This window comes from Python bivittatus, unplaced genomic scaffold, assembly GCF_059951505.1.
Source record: "Python bivittatus isolate LINGU-HERP-01145 unplaced genomic scaffold, Pbiv_v1 ctg000080_np1212, whole genome shotgun sequence".
In the NCBI taxonomy this organism is placed as follows: domain Eukaryota; kingdom Metazoa; phylum Chordata; class Lepidosauria; order Squamata; family Pythonidae; genus Python; species Python bivittatus.
Genome location: NW_028277035.1, coordinates 72502595 through 72523427, shown reverse-complemented (window position 1 = coordinate 72523427; position 20833 = coordinate 72502595). Strand labels below are relative to the sequence as shown.

The 20833-nt window shown below is 38.0% G+C and overlaps 1 protein-coding gene across 1 annotated transcript in view; it reads left to right on the top strand.

Annotated features, from left to right (window-relative positions):
- LOC103061671 (contactin-6) overlaps positions 1–20833 on the top strand; it is a 160066-nt gene that overhangs the window by 97909 nt on the left and 41324 nt on the right. The window contains exon 10 of the mRNA XM_088134694.1: positions 6902–7029. Coding sequence (XP_087990820.1) covers positions 6902–7029 — 128 coding nt within the window. The remainder of the gene's footprint in view (positions 1–6901; positions 7030–20833) is intronic.

Below are 20833 nucleotides of genomic sequence, written 5' to 3'. Positions count from 1 at the left end.
ATGAATGTTCCTGCCTGTGTAAAACTGCCAACAAATTGCTGGGGTTAGTGTACAAAACTTGTGCTATCCAAAATCAATAGGAGCGCTCGAGGTGACATAACATGGAAAAGTGTACTATGGAAGTAAAGCAGAAAAACACATCCTCAGATCACTTTGATGGTGAATGGGGAATCAATAGGGGGTGATGCTGTAAAGCCCTTACAACAGTTATCCAGGCTTGGTTACAATGCAATACACTTTATGTGGACTGCCTTGAAAAGGTGCAGGGATCATATGATACTTGTACTGAAAGATCTGCATTGGGTGTAGGTTGTCTAGTATGCACAATTTAAAGTGCTGATCTTGATATTTAAAGCCTTAAATAGCTTAGGCCCTGATTACCACTCTTGCGGTGAACCTGCCTGGTTACATCAATCAGTAGAAGAGTCCCTTCCGAAGATGTCCATGGTTCCAGAAGTACATGGAAAAGTGCCTTCTGCTTGTGACTCCCAGGTTATGAAATGTACTCTTCAAGGAGATGGATTTAACTCTCAGTCTCATAGCATTTATTAAGTTGTTAAAAACTTCTCTTTCATCAAGCTTTTAATTGCAAATTATTTTAATGATTGGTTTTAATTTTGAAATAAATTGTTGACCATCATCACATTAATTATAATTGCATAAAGAAGTACTTCCTTTTATCAGTCCTCTATCTCCCTGCACTTAGGTTTAATGTTTTAAAATTGTGAGAAACAGACAAAATCTATATCTTCCATGTCATGCAGGATTTTATATGTCCTCTATATATTCTAAAAAGTGTGAACACTTTAATCATTCCTAGCTCCCTTTCTGCAGATTTTCCATTTCTACAATTTCTTTTTTTAAATGTGACTACAATTTTACAGAGTATTCGAAGTGTGTTCTTACCTAAATTTCCTTCCACCCAGCACTTCTTACATGTACTGTAGATAAAGTTGCTGCTCTAGGAATAATAACATCCTTGATCCGACAAGAGAGTTTTCTGTTTATTTTTCTTTTGTTATATATCTGCTATAGGACAGAAAGCATTAACAGAAAGTAAAGATGGATTAGGAGTAATTTATCCTAGACAGAAGGTCACAAATATCCATTTAAATTATCTGTAAACCATTTAATTACTACATTAATTACATTAATTTAGGCTCATAGGAGACTGCTTCAATTCACTATCCACTGTAAGCATGAACAACTAACAGTAGAATTACACATAATAATGACATTATGCCTATCTGAGATTTTTCCAGATAATCTGAGATTAGTAACACTTTTTGTTATGTACAACAAAACATACAAGTCATCTAGGACTCAAATCCAAATAAAGTGTATCGAACAGGATAACTGAATATGAAAGTAATTTCCCTATGATAACATTAAAGTGTATGCTATTTAGTAAGTGGTAGTATTCTTATTTTTGAATTGGCCAAGGTTGAAGCCCAAGGTATTCCTGGAGCTGCCTACCTATCATCTGTAAGGAATGCCCCGTTCGTCAAGAGAAACTCCCGTGACACGTGTGTTTCACAAAGAGATTTACTCAAGCGTAATGCAACAGTTACAAACAAAGCCAGGACTGGCTGGGCACATTTCGTGGTACAATTTATAGCTCTCCCCTGCCCGCATTTCACCTGGTCGTCAAGTTACATGTTATGGATTATCGATACCCCAATAATCCCCCTTAATGTTCCAAATGGCAGGTTCAGCCCGTTTCCCATTGTCCCTAGATTCCTCTGCCCCTCCGGCATAGTCTTGTTTCCCCAGGGTCCTTTCCGTTGTGTGCAAAACCGGGGTTTTCTCAATCGCGTGGTGATCGCCTTTCCGCAGCCCACGGCTTTGCCCTCTGTCTCGGTGCACGCCGCTCATCAGAATGGATACAAAACATCCACTCTGTGGTTTCCTTGTTAAGTGGGCACAGGTGGTCCATTAATCAGCCACAGCTCTCACTTCCTCTTTTTCCCTGGCTTGCGAGCGGGCGGTAGAATTGGCTCAGCCCGGCTGGCCAGGTTTCCTAGCAGTGCCGCACCAGCTGAACCTGACATCATCTTCTCAAGTATGTTGCCTCAAAATGCAATATTTGTATACATTCATTGAAAGGACAGAACAGAACAGAGATTGCTAGATGTCTTTCTGCTATACTACTCAACTAGATAGTATTGTTATATGTTTAAATGCAAAGATGATTTCAGTAGGATGTAAGTAGTACTAAATCAAATATATCTAGACTGGGATTAGTTGCATTTATGCAGCTCTAGAATAACATACATAGTATTACCTGCTATTTTTTTTTTTAATCATTCCTCATCTTGACTTCTAATAGTACATCAAATGGAAGTTCATCAACTGATTGTGGACATAGTATCATGTAATTAAAACTTCTGTGTGAATTGGTTGTTAATTGCTCTTTTGTGAGATGTCTTGAATAGGCATGAGTAGATGGACTGAGAAAAGAAAATGAAAGTTTTGTAGCTGGGTATAATTAGAAAATATAATGGAGACCAACACATTTATCTTTCTGGACATCTAACATTAGTGATATGCAAATGATCAAGGCACAGATTTTTTTTTAAAAAAAATAACTATACAGTGGTATATGATTGAAATATGATCAGTTAATGCACTGTGCCTAATCCATTTTCTTTTCTCCCCGCTCCCCCTGCAGAGAGATTGATGAGAAAGGGATTACAAGAGAGTAAGCTAGGCAAACAGCCAATGCCAGTGCATTCATTTTGATGTGCATTCCCCATTGTGTGCCTGCTTGCTCTCTTGTAATCCCCTCTTCTCCACTGAATGTAGATACAAAAATTAATTCCCTTCTTGCTAATTATCCCTTTACCCTGTTCCAGCTGTATGCTAGTATGCTAAGAAATGTCCACCATAACAGGACAAGCAGGTCCCATTAACTTAATTTGTTCTAAATATTAATGAAAATCAGCACACACATGATTGTATCTTCAGAGTATGCTCTAACTAGTTCCAAAAGATTACCAAGCCACCATCCAACTCAGTTTGTTAGCCCAGTTCCCTGAAAAAGATCTGAAGCATAATTGTTTTTACATACAATATACAATATTTATTTTATAGTTATATGTATATATTTATAATGTACTTATATTTTATTTATTATTTAATTTTATATTTTATATTTTATATTTTTATTTTTATTATTTGTTTTTACATTATATAAATAATATATTATTTTATATTTTTATTTTATTTATTTATTTATAGTATATAAAATATAAAATTATTTATTACATTTATATGCCACCCATCTCCCCCCCCAAATAAATGTTTTTATATGTTAACTGCTTTATAATTTTATTGTACACCATCCAGAGTCACTTTTTTGTGAGATGGGTGGCCATTAAATTTGATAAATAAATAAAAAACAAAGGAACTTATTTTGCTTTATTTATCAGGAGAAACCATTCAGGAATAATCATGTAAAATACCTGGTTCACTTCTTCATTCCAACTTGAACTTCATCAACATTATTTGTCAAAGTCACAGTAGATACCAGAGGTCACTTCTAAAATTTCAGCAAAAGTGCAATTATATCAATATTTCCATTCTGTCTTGTCTTTCTATGCAATAGAAATCTCTTCTGTATATTTGGGGGAGTGCAGCTGATCAGGTGTAGAATCAGCCCCCATTTCTCATGTTTGAAAAATTCCATGTCTATTGCTGTCTTAAAACTCAATTGATGGCACTACAGATGTTCAAACTGAATACAGGCAGAGCAACAAAGGAACCCACTGATTCAGCAGTGGGAACAAATTGAGAGGGAGAGAAAAAAATGTCACCATGCTAAGCAACTCCCAGGGCATTTGCCTTTCTTTTCTTTTTTTTTTACTTTGATTCCTTATCACCTCAAACACTGAGCACAGGTGGGAAAATTCTCTTGTGTTTGACAGTTGGTTGAACAAAGTCAGTGATAATTAACTCCAAATCAGCATCTTTGGCTCCACTGAAATCATAGTTTGCTCTTGCGCTTTGCAGATGGCACAGCAGTTCTCTACAATGAGTAATTAAGGGGGGGGGGGGTGTTTTTATTTTGTTTGCTTGTTTGTTCTTTGCTACTCCTTCTCTTTCTTTGGGAAAATGTGGCCTGGATACTTCCCTTTTCATCACTTGAACTTATTTTCAACCGTTAAAAATTGCATATAAAAAAGACAGCATAGCAGCTGGGCCTTACGTAAATTAATTCTTTATAAAAGAGCAATTTTTTTCACTTGGAATAACACAATGTTGTTTTTCTAGCACAAAATGTCTGTGTGTGTTTTTTTTAAGAATCTTATGTCATCAGGCCAATGTTGCAAGAGGTCCTCTGTCTCTTCTCTTTCTACCTTTTCACCTTAAGATAATCATGCACTGCCAGGAGCTACTCTAAAGGAGCTTTTAACTGAGGGACTATTACACTGTTTATTTTCTTATTTGGGGATCAGTACTTTCTGGCTCACCATTTGGACGAGAAAAGCTCAAATGAAACATTAAAATGTAGCAACAGTGGGTAGCAGTTGAGTCACAAAAACTTCCATTTTTGAGAGCTGGAAAAAAATTACCTCAGACAAGTATTAATGAAGATGAGAACATTTGGAAGCAATCATCCACTTTTACAAAGGAGAAAATGCAACCCCCAGCATAAGGATGAGCAAGATGTGGCTCCTAGTGATATTAACCAGCATGGCCAGTGGTAAGAAATGATGGGAACTGCAATCTTGCAATCTGGAGGAACAATAGATTTTCCCTCCCTTCTGGAGCACCAGTACACTAATTCTAAATATCCTAATTAAGGACAGAGTAGGAAAGCAGAAGGAAAATAGTATTTGCAAAATATGAGATAGAGGTACCACTAGAAAAACATCAAGTGAAAACATACTTCTTGTGAAACTGCCAAGTATGGGGGAAGAAGTGACAAAGTTAATATGAACATAGAGCCAGCATATGCGCCTCTATAACAGCAGCATTTCTGGTCTTCTGCATAAATAAGCAAGAAGAGAAGTTCAGATTATAATATAAGGATAACTGGGTAGTAAAAAACAAACAAACAAACCAGATGCTGCTATAGGTTTTCTCCTGTAACAAAGCCATGGAGTGCTCTTTGTCACATATGCTCTGAAGAATACACTTCTGCTCCCAGACCTGAATATCTGTCTTATTATTATTGGAATAACACAATAATAGTAGAAAGAACAAATGAAAAGAATCACAGCTTTAACTGATGTCCTTTGGAAATTTGAACTCTATCCAGAAACTTAGGAATAATCTAAGCAATGTCTTAAGATATAATATGTGTTTAGCAACAGGTTTGGTTTGGTTTGGTTTGGTTTGGTTTGGTTTGGTTTGGTTTGGTTTGGTTTGGTTTGGTTTGGTTTGGCAAATCCACAGCTGATATGACTGAAATATTTAGTGCTTGTAAAATTTTGTTTCATCTTCTATTCTGCCTGCTCCAATAAATATAGGGATGATTTTGTGAGTTCTACCCATTTTGATTGTTAGAACTCTATGTTTTGTAATTGTTTCCAATTCTTTTTCCTCCATTCTACTGTCTCTGGGTTGTGAAGGACAACTAACCTTCTCCTTACTTATGCGATACTGAAATACATATTAGGCAGGGCAGACAATCTGAAGCTGCCTGATAACCCGGGAGGCGAAGGAGACAGATGACAAAAGCAAGGTTGTTGTCTTTTCTGTGGTGTGGAGTCGATATATGGATACAGTAAAAAACAAAACAAAAAACATTATTTATGTTAGAAGGTGCTAGTATCAGGAGAAAGGGCAGGCTTGGGGTCTCTTCGGAAGAGCAAAATGTAGACTGGCAGGTCAACCCATAGTAAGGTCACCTCATGTTGTTATTAGATCCTACATTCCTGCAAGAAAGGTTGGGCTATAATTTACACTGCTTTCGTAAGTCCTATGTATCATTTCCAGAGGGTATCTAACCTGTAACCTTGTGGGTCTTGAAGCTCTATTGTATTCCTTTGATGAGGAGCCCAGTGATCATTGTAGATGTGTGTGCCAATTCAAGGTACTTTGTTGCATCTGTCTGCAATCACTTTGGTTCCCAATTTAATTGGATATTTTTTTCCAGAAATCTCTCTCTATTTTTTTTCCTTTTCAATTATTCTTATATCCGGTGTGTTGTATTCTAGATAGTGATCACTTTGCAAAACTCACTTAAATGTTATTATCATTTTCAACAACTTTTTTATTAATTTTGGAATTATATCACATTCAGGAAAATTTAAAATTATAAAATTATAATCTTTGCTTGCCTTGATGTAATCATTTAATCCATGTTTGTTGTCTTCAACTGATTATTACTCTGCTACTGCTAATAATAAATTGCCTTAAACTGGTAATTGATAACTATGTGACATATTAACCTTCCTATGATAATCAGCTTAAGTTCCTTTCATCATTTGACTGTTTGGACTGAATACAACCACCTCAGTGATGAATAATATTTCTTCAAACTGTTAGAACTTGCATCATCTCATAGTTCGTACTGTAAATAGCTCACCATCTGAGACTGAAAACATATTTTACTCCCTGAAGAAACACACCACACTTAGAGCTCATATTGTGGATTTATTTCTTCCTCTGCAGGAATAAATTGGCCAGAGAAAGATGTGGACTAGTTGTAAAGTTAGAATATTAGTAAATTCTGCTGTGTCTAATCTGTATCTAATATAATGATCAATGATGCACTGAAATGAAAATTTGGCTGAAATGTGCTTCAGTGTGCTGTAATCAACAGCAACTATGATTAATGTCCAAATATTACAAATAACATTATATCACAGTTATTGCTGTTAGTCTTCAGTATCATACCATGTTAATAATTGGTTTGCATGGTTTTGTTTATTTTTTTTTCCTCCCCCTTCAGAATCTTTATCTTAGAAGATAACAGTCTGAAGATATATAATATTTCCAAATCTGATGCAGGAGTATACAGCTGCATAGCAATGAATCAATTTGGAGTTGCAAGGAATTCAGGAAACTTAATTGTGAAAGGTACTTTCTTGTCTTTATTTGTATTATATGCATATTGGAAATCCACATGCATGTTTTATTAACCATGCTGAGATGTCAGAGAATGTAGTACTCTGTGAATGTGGTTTGAAACTTATTTTCTTAGCAGGACAAGGATGTGGAGATGCCTGTGGCAACCCAGAGGGTGCCTGGCCAAGGTGCAGGCAATACCTGTGCTTTGATACCATTCTTAGAGGGAGATGCAGACAACAAATTCAAAATTAGTACCCAAGCTTCAGACTGGATGTATTTATTTATTGATTGATTTATATTTCAAATTTAGATCATGAAGCATTTCAAGGAAATGGCTGTTTTGCAAAAGAAGCTCTAAGGGGTAGGAAGATATTGAGAGATTATACAACCCTTGTTCAGTCTCAGAAATCAAAATTGTGCAAATGTGTCTTCCTGAAACTCCAGATTTTCAGGCACATATATCATCCATCCATCCATCCATCCATGCCGCCCATCTCACTTATTTATTTATATAGCCGCCGATCTCACACAAAGTGACGTTGGTACATTTGGTACCTGTCTAGAATATAACCTAGGATATTTTACCTGATCAAAGTGAGAACAATAATTTATTTAAAGAAAATTTCATTGGAAAATTAATTTTTCAGTGGGCCAGGCAGAGAGACACATTGGTGTATGTGTATTGGTCAAAATGATCAAGTTTCAGGCAAAAGTAAGTGAAGGAACCATTGAGATATTCTAAGCAACATTAAGCCAAACATCCTAGTTACTGAGCCAGCACTTGATTCCATCTTACCCCCTATAAATGTGGCTAAGTCATGAGGTTTATCTAAAGCTAGTTGAGAAACATGGAGCAGCCACCATTTTCAGGTATCAGGAACCAGTATCTGAACTCATGACCATCCTTTGTTTTAAGTTCCAGTTTCTGCCAACAAAATGGCAATTGTTCTAGATTCATGCAGCATGATTAGTCTTGGGAAAATCTCAGAATTAGATTAAAGGGCCACACAAGAATAGAAAAAAAAATGGCACTGAGTGGCTTCATTTACTTACTAAACCATAGTCTCATACCTCTTAAATATATATATATATATATATATATATATATATATATATATATATATATATATATATTCCCTGTGTACTGAGCTTGAATGGAGTTTACAGAAGGTGACTAGCTCATGAACTGAGTGTCTTCTGAAAGGGTTGTTTGGGTCTTCAAGTAAAAGGTTGATTACTAACAAGACCCAATAGCCATGGGGGAAAAAGTTACCTTTCAGATAATCTGCACTTAGCTTTTTGCACTGAAGGAACTCTATGGTTTCTGGGACTTATAGAAATAATCCTTTCCCAAAAAGCAGCAGTAGTTGCAAAAACAAGAAGGTCTGGGTCTGGCAGAGGCCTTGGTAGTAGAGATTCCTTGCATGAGAAATGAAGAAAGAACACAAAGCCCTCCCTGAATGAGAAGGGGGGGATCTGCAATCCCCTGTGAGAGTCTGTAAGGCTTGGGGGTGGGGATTCTCCAGAGTGGAGTGGGTTAGATACTTGTTATGTTGATAAGAGATATATGTTAAGAGGCAACTAAAATGCTCATAGAAAGATGATTATGTTTTGGGAGTTCACCTGAGTGTTCTCACAATATTCTAACCTCCCCTCCCCCAAGTATCAAGCTAGATGTATTTTGGTAGTTTACCTCCAAGGAGACTACTTAAAAACATTTGTCTTTGCAAGTTATCAATGGATATTTTCTGCTATGATGGCCTCCAATGGGCAGTGTTAGAGGTCGTATATAACAATATACCAGCTCCTCAAAGATTTTGGCGATTCGACCTGGAACTGATTGAACATGTTATCTTAAGATGTAAATTTTACATAAAAATTAGGCAAGGTTATTAATCCCTTTACTTAACAAAAGGCCTGGCTGCCCAGATGAATATTTTATCTTTTATCTTCTGTCTGCTAAAAACCCAAACCTGACGTATCCAGTTGCAAAATTCTATTATCTTGCTACACATGTTTGTAGCAGTATAATATCTTTCAAGGATGTCTGCTGAAGCAGATAAGGACATACACTGACATTTTATTAGTTATTTGATGCTACATTTTATGACTAATTGCTTGTATTTGTATGTATTCTGGTTTGTGACCATAATAAAGTGTGTGTGTGTGTGTGTGTGTGTTTTGGTAGTTAGTGAGCTGGTTTGGACTTAGATGGGAACAAGAATGGAAAATTCTTGAAATTGAAATGAAAAAAAAAACTCCTCAAGAAACCATCACTAGACCCCACCCTTCTGGACAATTTTCATCCAGTCTCCCACCTCCCCTTTTTAGGAAAGGTGGTAGAGAAGGTGGTCGCGCGGCAGCTTCAGAGGATCCTGGAGGAAACGGATTATCTGGACCCCTATCAGTCAGGGTTCAGGCCTAGTTATGGGACAGAAACAGCATTGGTCGCACTTTTGGATGATCTCTGCCGAGACCGGGATGCGGGGAGTGCATCCATCCTTGTTCTTCTTGACCTCTTGGTGGCTTTCGATACCATCGACCATGGTATCCTTTTGGGTCGGCTGCAGGAGTTGGGGCTGGGTGGCACAGTGTTGTGCTGGTTCAGCTCCTTTCTCCAAGGCCAAACCCAATCAATGTTGATAGGGAGCGAGAGGTCCAGCCCCCGGCCCCTACTTTGTGGGGTGCCTCAGGGGTCGGTGCTTTCACCGCTCCTATTTAACATCTACATGAAACCGTTGGGTGAGATCATCCGGCACCATGGGGTGAGGTATCATCAGTATGCTGATGATACCAAATTATGCATCTCCATCCCAGGTGTCTTAAGTGGCACTGTGACTGCCCTCTCGCGGTGCCTGGAGGCTGTGGGGGCCTGGATGGGGGACAACAGATTTCAACTAAACCCTGGTAAGACGGAGTGGCTGTGGATATGGGAAGCCTCAAGATCTAGGAGTTTGTCATCTTTGGTTCTTGACGGGGTCGCACTACCCCAGATAGACCCGGTGCGTAATCTGGGGGTCCTCCTGGACTCACGACTCCTGCTCAAAGAGCAGGTGGCAGTCGTGGCTAGGAGGGCCTTTGCACGACTTAGTGTTGTGCGGCAGTTACACCCCTTCCTGGATCAGGAGGCCCTCCACACGGTCACTCATGCCCTGGTCACCTCCGGTTTGGACTACTGTAACACGCTCTACATGGGGCTACCCTTGAAGAGTATCTGGAAGCTACAGCTGGTGCAGAATGTGGCAGTGCAGACAGTTCTTAATACCGCTAGGAGGGCACATATAACACCGCTGTTGCGTGAGCTGCATTGGTTGCCAGTTTGTTTCTGGGTCCAATTCAAGGTGTTGGTCATCACCTTTAAAGCCCTTTATGGCACAGGACCAGGTCATCTGAGGAACTGTCTCGCCCCATTTATTTCAGCCTGCCCCACTCGGTCCAGCAGAAGGGGCAGGTTGCAGACCCCACCGGTCAAGGAATTTCGATTGGTGGGGTCTAGGCAGAGGGCCTTTTCTGCGGTGGCTCCCGCCCTATGGAACATCTTGCCTCCCGAGGTCTGGTGTGCCCCCTCCCTCATGGCCTTCAGAAAAGGGGTTAAATCCTGGCTCTGCCAGAAGGCCTGGGGGCCGGATCGGGGCTCGCATCTGTGGAGATGGCTGGTGGGGTGATGGGTTGGTTCCCTCCCCAGCATCTTGAAGGTTTTAGGGCTAAAAATTACAGGGGGGGGGTAGGATATTTTTAATGTATGTTTCTATTTTAATTATTTATGGATTTTAGCCATTGTTGGAAGGATTGGTGTTTTTTCCTTTTTTTGTTATTGTGAGCTGCCCAGAGTCTCCCGTTGGGGGAGATGGGCGCCATACAAGTTTAACAATCAATCAATCAATCAATCAATCAATCAATCAATCAATCAATCTAACTGATGGTGGGAATATGGGTGGAGGCCATATATCCATGATGACAGGCAAGGAGAGTGTAGTGGTGGTGATTCTACCAGAAGACTGGCGAAAAGAAATTAAATAGTGTTAAATACCTCTTTCCCTTTGGTGCATGGTACATAGAACTCTATATGATTTTGTATGTTTATATAATGGTTCAGAATATAGTACAGAATTCAGCAAGACTTAAACAAGCAATTTATTTTACTTATTATGGTTGGTCGCACAGTCAATCAGATCTTTAGACTGGATTTGGCATTTTTATCCACCTATTGGGTGCTTCCCAAGGACCTGGGATAGGCAGATGTTGTTTGATGGTGTTAAAGGTATTGTTGCAGAATATAAGGTGTTCCAAGTAAAGCTGCCTTTTGCAATTGACTGATGGTGATTTTGTCAATGCTGATGATGTTCAAGCAGTGCTCCAGACGTTTTGGGATTGCATCTAAGGCACCTATAACTATTGGTACTATTATTGTTGGTCACATAGTCAGCCAGATGTTTAGATTGGATATGGCATTATTATTATTATTACTATTACTACTACTACTACTACTACTACTATTACTAATAATAATAATAATTTATTGGCTGCCCAATTCCAGTGGACTCTAGGCAGCATACAAAAATAAAAATAAAAAAAAAATAGCTAAAAACATTAAATCAGATTAACAGCCCAGACTAAAATGATCTAATAAACAACAGAATCAACAAAACAAAACAAGAACCTTAGACAAAAAATAAACATCAACCCCAGGCCTGGGACCAAAAAACACTAAAGAGTCGTACTTTGTTTTGTGCTGTCCTTGGTGAAACACCTGTGTAGAATACAATGATCTTTTCATCTTCAAATGGAAGACTCCTTAGCCTTGATGGTCTTGTTCTTGGCAGAAATCCTCAACCCTGACCCTTAACAGTTTCATTCTTGGCAGAAGGGAAAAGTATTTCAAGATAAGATAGACTTGTCCTAGTTGTCCTTGGTAAAATCCAGGTGTGCCTAATTAGGGTGCAAAAGTTATATATTCTGCCCAGAGTCATGGAGAGTCAGACAGCATACAAGTTTAATAAATTATATTATTATTGTTGGTTATTATTATTATTATGGTTGGTCACACAGTCAGTCAGATCTTTAGATTGGATTTGGCATTTTTATCCACCTATCGAGTCCTACCCAAGGACCTGGGATAGGCAGATGTTGTTGTTTGATGATGTTAAGGGTATTGTTACAGGATGTAAGCTGTTCCAAGTAAAGTTGCCTATTATTATTATTATTATTATTATTACTACTACTACTACTACTACTTAAAAAACATGGATTGGAACTTCGATGTAGACTTTGGCAGAAGTGGCATAAGGTCTTCCTTTCTTGGTCTTATTGTATTCTTTTTTTTTAATATAATAACTTTATTAAATTTTAAAAGCAGAAAGATAAAAACAAGAACTAATCAAGAATAGAAGAAAATAAAGAATAAAGAGAAAGAAGGAAAGCAGAAGTTCAGAAAAAGAAAGAAAAAGAAACAGAAATACCAAAAAAGAATGACTTCTGACTTCTTTTACAGCAGATATCAGTAAAACATGCATTAAACTCTTACTCTAGGATTACAACTTAACATCCATTTTTTCTATGAACTATTAATTTTACTAATCATCAAATTGATATATAATATATATCAATTTAATTTTTTAATAAAATTAAAAGAAAATCTTCCCTTTTCTCCATTGCTAGCTTTCTCATATCACTTTAATCATCCCGCTTTTTGTGGAGTTTTCAAAAAATAAATTATTTTAAATCTCCAGATCTTCCCAAAGTTTATAGTCCCCCCCAAATATGTGAAAAATACCAAGAGAAATACTTACCTGCTGTAAAAAGAAGTCTCTCTTAAACTGAAGAATAATTATAATCCAAAACTGCTATTGAACTGGGGTTCAGCTGATTTCCATGTCCTTATACAGGCTGCACCTCAGCCACGAACAGCAATGTAATCCTCAACTCCCAGCCACTCCATTCATAAGCCGCTCTCAAAAAGTTCTGTTTTTGTGATTTGCTCACAAGGAATGGCCATCCAGAGATCAAATAGGTTAATTTCAAGCTTCCTCCTTTATCTGGAGGAAGAAAGCTCCCTGCGATGCCTACCATGGGAACTGGAGATTGCTGGAAACGCTGGCTTCAGGGTATTGTTGTTTAATGCCAAAATAAGACCTCTTCCACATATAATATTGTTGTAAATGAAGAGATGAACCTGACTTGTATCACTGATAACCTGTTGGACGAAGTGAGGGAGATGCCCCTTCCAGTCTTATTCAACCTCTCATCAGGTTCTGTGATGTTGACTATTGTATCCTTCTGAACCATGCATAAGTGTTGGGGGTTGGAGGTACCATTTTACAGTGATTCCACTCCTGCCTATCTGAATAATTAGGGAAATAGTCATGGGGCAGGAACAATCAAGACCATGTTTGTTCCACGGCAAGATACCACAGGGTTTGGTCCTCTTCCCATGCTATTTAACATTTATGTGAAACTACCAGAGAACTATTCTATTGATTTTGGAACACTGATGATACCTAGCTTCACATTATCAGCTAAGGTCAGGCCAGACCAGAGATGTGGAAGTCTTGACCCACTATCTGGAGACTCTCAGTGGCTGGATGGAATAAATCAAGCTGAGATTAAATCTCAGCAAGATAGAGTTAGTATTTGTCCTCAAATCTCAGGGTTCATAATCCTGACAGAACTGGTACATCACTCATAACATACCTGCCTCTAGAGGCTCTTGCAACAGTGATTCAGGTTCTTATCACTTCACCATTACATTATTGTAATGCATCCTGCATGGGGTCTCTTTGAAGTTAACTCGGAAGCTACATTTTCTACAAAATGCAGTGGCTAAGCTATTATGGGGTGAGGCTGCTATTAACATATAACACCTGTTCTACAGTTCCTACATTTGTCACCAATAGACTTCCAAGTCCTACTCAACATTCTGTGTTTGACCTCTATGGTGTGGTCTAAAGGTGCCCTTAGGGACCATCTCCTCCAAAGTGATTCTGCCTATCCCCTCTTCACTTAGTATCCTATCCCTGCTATTGAGCAAACATGGGCCCAGAGATAAGCCTCTATGATAGGCTTTGCCTCTGGAGGTTTACCAGGTACTTTCTGTATTGGCTACCAATAAATTTTCTTTGAATGGGTTCTGGGGAAGTGATTTGATCTAGACTGACTGTTGATTTGAATGGGGGAGGTTATTTTTATTTTGGTTTTACCCAGACTGCCATTTTAATCTTTTTTATATCTGTTATATTTATAGGGTGACATGATGTTGTTGATTGTTGTTGTATTTTGTTGTACTGGGGCCTTCAGGAGGCTGTTAATTGCCCAGAGTCTAGTGAGTTGGCCAGTACAATACATGTAATAATAAGCAGATAATCAAGCTTGCTATACTTCACCCAAACACTTGTAAAGTGCAGACCTTCTTGCTAGCTTTGGACCTTCATCCAAAGAACTTGGACCATAGCTCCAAAAATCAAATACTTCCCAATGACATAATTACTGAAGGCAATCATTCACCTGCAATGTTTTCCTTTCTCCTTCAGTGGAGAGATGGGTGAGAACACCACCTGAACCTCCAGGCTCTTGAGGTTCTCTCCTCAATCTCCGAATCCATGGTGATACAGTTGTAGTTGCTCTTGGCAGTATCATTTTAAATGACAAGGATTAGCAGGAAAGGATAATTGTCAGTGGACTTAATAAATTCCCCAATAATGAAACAGACCTTAGCATAATTATTTGGTCGAGCAGCTGCCTCCTGAAAATGTAAAATAAGAGCATTATGCAGACAGCAGGGAAATGTAATCTGGCACTTACAAGTCCCAAAAAGAATAAAACTTACAGATTTGTATTGTAGTTGTGAAAGAAAGGGACTAATCTCTCCTTTTAGGCAGCACAGTTATCCAAGCAATGAATCAGAATACGGCATCAGAATTTTATCTGTATTATACAAAATTCCAGGGCATGAAAACTCCCTTCCAGAGCAATGGGGACTATGCCAAAGATGTTCTGAAAGTGAACTGCAACTAAATTGACCCTTATTACACCCATGTGTTTCCCACGGAGGAAAATGTGTTCCAATAGCATTATATGAGTCTGCTTGTAAAGAACTCAAAAGCTTGCAAAAGGGGGATATAATCATAGCAGCACAATCTAACATTCCCTGGATAAGCAACCTGTTTGTAGTAAAGAACCCATCAAGGAAATTGCACATTTGCATAACCCCCTAGCCATTAAACTGGGCCTTCAGATGATGCAATTAACCAATAGGTGTAGTCATAACATCCTGCCCAATCTTTCCAGAGCTTGAATATTCACTTATTGTGATGTTAGCAATGGCTCCTAGCATGTGAAGTAAAATAAAAAGTCAAGCAACTGACAACATTCTCTACACCTTTTGTTTGATGTAAATCATTACCTCTTCCAATCAGCATCTCCCTGCATATTTCAGAGGAAACAGCCAGGCTGTTGAAAGTTTGCCTACCATAAAAGAGATTGCAAATGATATCCTGATTATTGGAGAAAGGACAAATGATACAGAAGCAGAAAAAGGCCATTATTGGAAAGTACAGTCTTTCCTTCAGACTGCAGAGAAGGACATTAAATTAAATCCAGACAAAATGAATCTCAAACTGAGACAGGTGACATACACAGGACACTTACTGTGAGCTGAAGAATAAAATCTGATTTAGGAAGGCAGAGGCAATTTGGAACAACAGGGCACCACCAAAGGACATTACCTGAAGACATTATCTTGCTTCCTGGCTAAATTCTACCTATATATGGCAAACATAAAAGCTAGAACAAAAACAAAACAAAAAGAGACTGTAGAATGAGACTGGGCAGGTCACCACAAAAAAAGTATTTGAGCCAGTGTCCCTATCCTAAGATGCTGTCAGGAAGCTTCAGACTTTTTTCAGGAGCAACCAATCCAATATTCAAGCAAAAGCAGAATTTTTTTCATCAATATGTCTATGAAAAACAATAATTATAGGCAAGAGTAGGAAAAAAAGTTAGTAGCTGTGGTGTTTGAAATACAGAATTTCCACCAGTATGGTTATGGGAATCTTTCTGATGCCAAACTACTGGAGAAAATTGTGAAAGCTTATCTTTAACGTATTTCAGTTGTTGCAATGAATATTAGTATACTCATAAACATACTAAATGGAGATCAGATACTAACCAGGAAAATCTCTACCAATAGAAGAGAATATCTGTAGCTCAGGGTTGAACTGTGGAGTTCTTAGTGCTCTCTGAGTTTGATTGTTTGCTTCCAGATGTTTCATTACCCAACTATGATGCTAGCTAGTGGTGTAATAAAACATCTGCAAGCAAACAACCAAGCTCAAAGAGCACCAAGAACTCCACAAAAAATCCACAATTAAACCCATCTACCAGGTGTTGAAGAAGCTATCCAAGGAAATCAGGACATCTGAATCAATCAACATGATGTACCCTGTTGGTTACATCTCACTTTCAGAGACTTTATAGGTTCACTCTCTCCATTCTTTTCAAAGTTTTACAACTTTATTTAATGTTTCTTGGTCATAGCCAGTATTTAATTTTCATAACCATAGTTATAGGAAAAGCAATAACATTTTCTATTCTGCATTTAGTATTAAGACCGATGTCCTTGGTTTTTCAGATCCTCTTGCTAGTCATTGCAGTATGCCCCAGTAATATACTAAATTTAATTTTCAGGTCCAGTGTCTCCTGTTCAGTAGACTTTGGAATGAAGGAAAATAAATTCCTGGTCTGATTCAATTTTTTCATTGTCAATTTTTATCCTGATGTCACAATTTCAGCTGTTATCATTACTTTAGTTGTTTTGTTGTTTGTTTTAGTGTTTAGCTACAATCCAGCAATTTTACTTTCTGACTTGATTTTCAGGATAAGTTGTTTTATATCTTCTTCATTTTCTGCTAGTAGAGTGGTATGATCTGCATAACTTAGGCTGTTAATACCAATAGAAGAGAATATATGTAGCTCAGAGTTGAACTGTGGAGTCCTTGGTGTTTTCTGAGCTTGGTTGTTTTCTTGCAGATAAACCCCATGCCCTTCTAGTACTGAAGATGTTACCTAGTTTGGTAACATCTGCAAGAAAACAACCAAGTTTAAATTGTTAATGTTTTTGCCACCAATCTTTGTTTCAATTTCCAATTCTTCTAAGTTAAGGTTTCTCAAAACTTCCTCTGTATATAAATTGAATAGAAGTGGGGATAGAATATAGCCCTGCAGCACATCTTTTCCAATTTTGAATCATTCTGTGTCTCCATAAACTGTTCTGACAGTGGCTTCTTCATTGTTGTATGATGATTTTATTAACTAAATCAACTGTTCTGGAATGTCAGTTTCTTTCAGATATTTCCATAGTTTTTCACGTTCAGTGTAGGCTTTGCTATCGTTGATGAGCATAAATATACATCCTTTTGAAATTCCTGTGCTTATTTTATGATCCATCAAACATTTGCAGGGTGGTCTTGTGTGCCCCTTCCTCTTCTAAAACCAGCCTACACATCAGACATCTCTTTTTCCATTGTTGGGCCCTATTGTTGTATGATTTGGAACAAAATTTACTGATATCAGGGCTGTTGTGAGATAGTTGGAGCAGTTGTCTGTGTCACCCTCCTTTGGGACTAACATGAACATTGACTTTTCCAATCTTTTGGCCATTCATTGATGCCCCATAATTTTGTAACTGCTGCTGTTGGTACTGATGTATACAGTTCTGATGGCATGCCATCAGTGCCAGAGCTTGTTTTTTTTTTTTTTTTTTTTGGCAGCTGTTTCATTGCCCATGCTAACTTCCTCCATTATATCTGGCTCTCTTTCAAATCTCTGTTACATGGTTGAAGAACATTACTAATCATATACCATTCCTCAGTGTATTCCTTCCATTTTTGTATTTGCTTCTGATCATTCAGTGCTTTCCTACCTCTTCCCATTATTGTCCCTTTGCATGCAGTATATGGTATCCAAGCTTTCTTTATTAGGCACATTTTTTCTTTCTTCTATTTCTTTGCAATGCTCATTCCAGTAATTTTGTCCTTTCTAGCTTAATGTTGAAACTCTGTACTTCACCACCTTCATCTCTGTTAACCATGGCTTTAGCTTTCCTTCTCTGTTCAGCAATTTGGATAGTTTCCTCTGACAACCATTTGCTTGTCTTCATTGGGTTTTTTGCATGGACGTGTTTCTTGGCTATTTCACTGATGATGTTTTTCATTTCTTCCCATAGTTCATCTGGTTATTTTTCCATAAAGTTAAGTACTGTAAGTGGAATCTGTTCTTTATTTTGACTGCATATAGAATTGAAATTTTGTCAATATCATTTTTCCTGGATGCAATATTCTTTTTGGTGGGGCAGAAAATGAATTTATTCATTTACTTAAAAGACTTGCATGGCCTCCCTTCTTATGCGTCACAACTCTGGACAGCTCACAAAACTATAATAAACCCATGAGAATATTAAAACCAAGATACAAATAAATAAAGAAAAATTAAAAAAAACAAAAAATGAATCATGGCACCTAAACCAACACTCCCCAACCAATCAACAATTGCAATCGCAGGCCTCCAGCCTTACCTTATCCCAATGCCCAAGGGAACACCTAGCTTTTCAAGGCCTTGTAAATGATGACCTTGGAGGAAAAGAAGACAGATAACAAAAAGCAGGTGGTTGTTTTTCCTCAAAGTGGGGGGAAAAAATCAAATATATGACCATAATAAAACAGCTACTGTTTTGCTGTAATTGTTTATTTTAGTCGGTGCTGTTATCAGGAAGGGAGGACAGATGGAAAGCCACCTTTAGAAATGCAGAATTTAGAGGTACCAGAATGGACCTAGTAGTAATGTCACCCTCTTTCCTTATCTGATGTTGCATTCTAGACCCAAGGGTCATATAATAATTTATATTTCCTTTGTAATTCTTTTGTGTCATCTTCTGAGTCTTCTGAGGGTATATAATTGGTAACCTTGTAGGCTTCAGGGCTCTTTGATGGTACTTTGGCTGGCAGCCCAGCATTCACTGTAAGTTTGTGCCTGCCAATAAACGATACTTTGTTGCATCTATCTTCAAATGATTTTGTTTCTTATTTAGGTGGGCATTTTCCACAGCAGGCAAATCTACCAACAGTTGCTGCCGCTTCTTTGTCTCCAATTTTGGCACTGAAATCTCCCATGATGTATATAATCTCATTTTGGTGTTTGTTGTAGTGCACTTGAGTATCAGCACAGAACTGTTCTGTTTCTTCTTTGGATGCATCTGTTGGTGCATAAATTTGGGAAATTGTGATATCCAGAGTTTCAGATAACCATTATTCTGTCATTTACTGTTCAGAAGCTTTCAAGTGACTTGATGATTTTCTTGTTTGTTAATTAATTGTACTCTTCTGATGTTGTCATTTCCTTCTGATGTTGACATTTCCATTTACCCTGTAAGTCATCTGATTGAAAGTAGCCATTTCCAGTCCACTTGATCTCATTGACACCAAGAATGTCTATTTCGGTCCTTGGCATTTCTTTCTTGATGATATCCAGCTTTTATAGTTCATGCTTCATACATTTCACATGCCAGTCTTGTTCATTTTCTCCTAGCACAGAGAGTTCCTTTTGTCAAGGAAAGCTTCATCAGCATTCAGGCTCCAAGAATTCCCCTTTCTGCATAATTATTTCTTAGGCTACTTGTGGCATGTCTTTGCTCTTCCCCAGTAACCTGTTTGAGACCTAGCCTGGGGTCATACTTTCTGATAATAGCCTTTGAACTTTTCTTCAAGAACCTTTCCATAAAGCTTTGGTGATGGTGCTGGAGCAGGTCACCTGATCTTTCTCCAGTGTCCCTACTTATCCATGCTTTGGACCAGCATGGAAATGTCTCCCAGTTAAAACAGGTAAACTAAAGGAAATGTAAAATTGATATGTGGGAGTAGAAGTATATTTTCAGTTTAAGGAAGTGTCAACATGGACTTATTGTGGGCAGGTATTTGTTATTCCAGTTTCATTGCACAAAAGTTATATAAAGAAGATTGTTGTTTCACATAGGAGAACTGACATTTGCAGATGATGAGTATTGACTTGGGTTAAAACATGCAAGGTCTATATGGAAAGGTGTAATGCATGCCATTCTTCTGGCATCATCCACTAAAATGGACTTTATTAAATGGATATCCTGCAAGTCCATTGGAGAAGATGAGTATAGATCTATTTACTTTTAAAGGAAAGCAGAATTTTACAAATATATTCCAACTTCTTGTATAATCTACAAGATACAGGAATTGGAATAATGATCCAAAACTAAAAACACACTTTTCCATTTATAAGATACCTAGCACATCATTTAGTGATAGCAAGTCACTAAATTATTTTAATAGTATTTTCTACTACCATAGTTTCAATTAAAGGAGACAAGTGGATCAGAGGCCTCTCAGTTTGAAACTAAGGTACCTGTGATGGAATGGTTTGATGAAGGCTGCATTCAGGGAGATATTCCCTTAGCCCCCAACATGAGTGTGGGAAGGTTAAGAAGATGGGAATAGGAGGTGGAAGCTAATAAATGCAACAGAACTATATCTGTACTGTCTCATGGAGTTCTTTGGGATGAACCTGACATCAATCTCTCCAGACTGAATCTAAACTTCCCAAGCCAGCAAGCCAAAACACTGTGAATTCCTTAGGGTGGTGCCAGTCTCATCTTCTTAACCTTCTCATGCTCCTGTTGGGGGCTAAGGGAATGCTTATCTCCCTGAGTGTGGCCTTCATCAAACCATTCCATCACAGTACCTCTGTGTTGATATAGTTCAGCCCCCAAAATAATCATCTGGAATTATTACAAAAC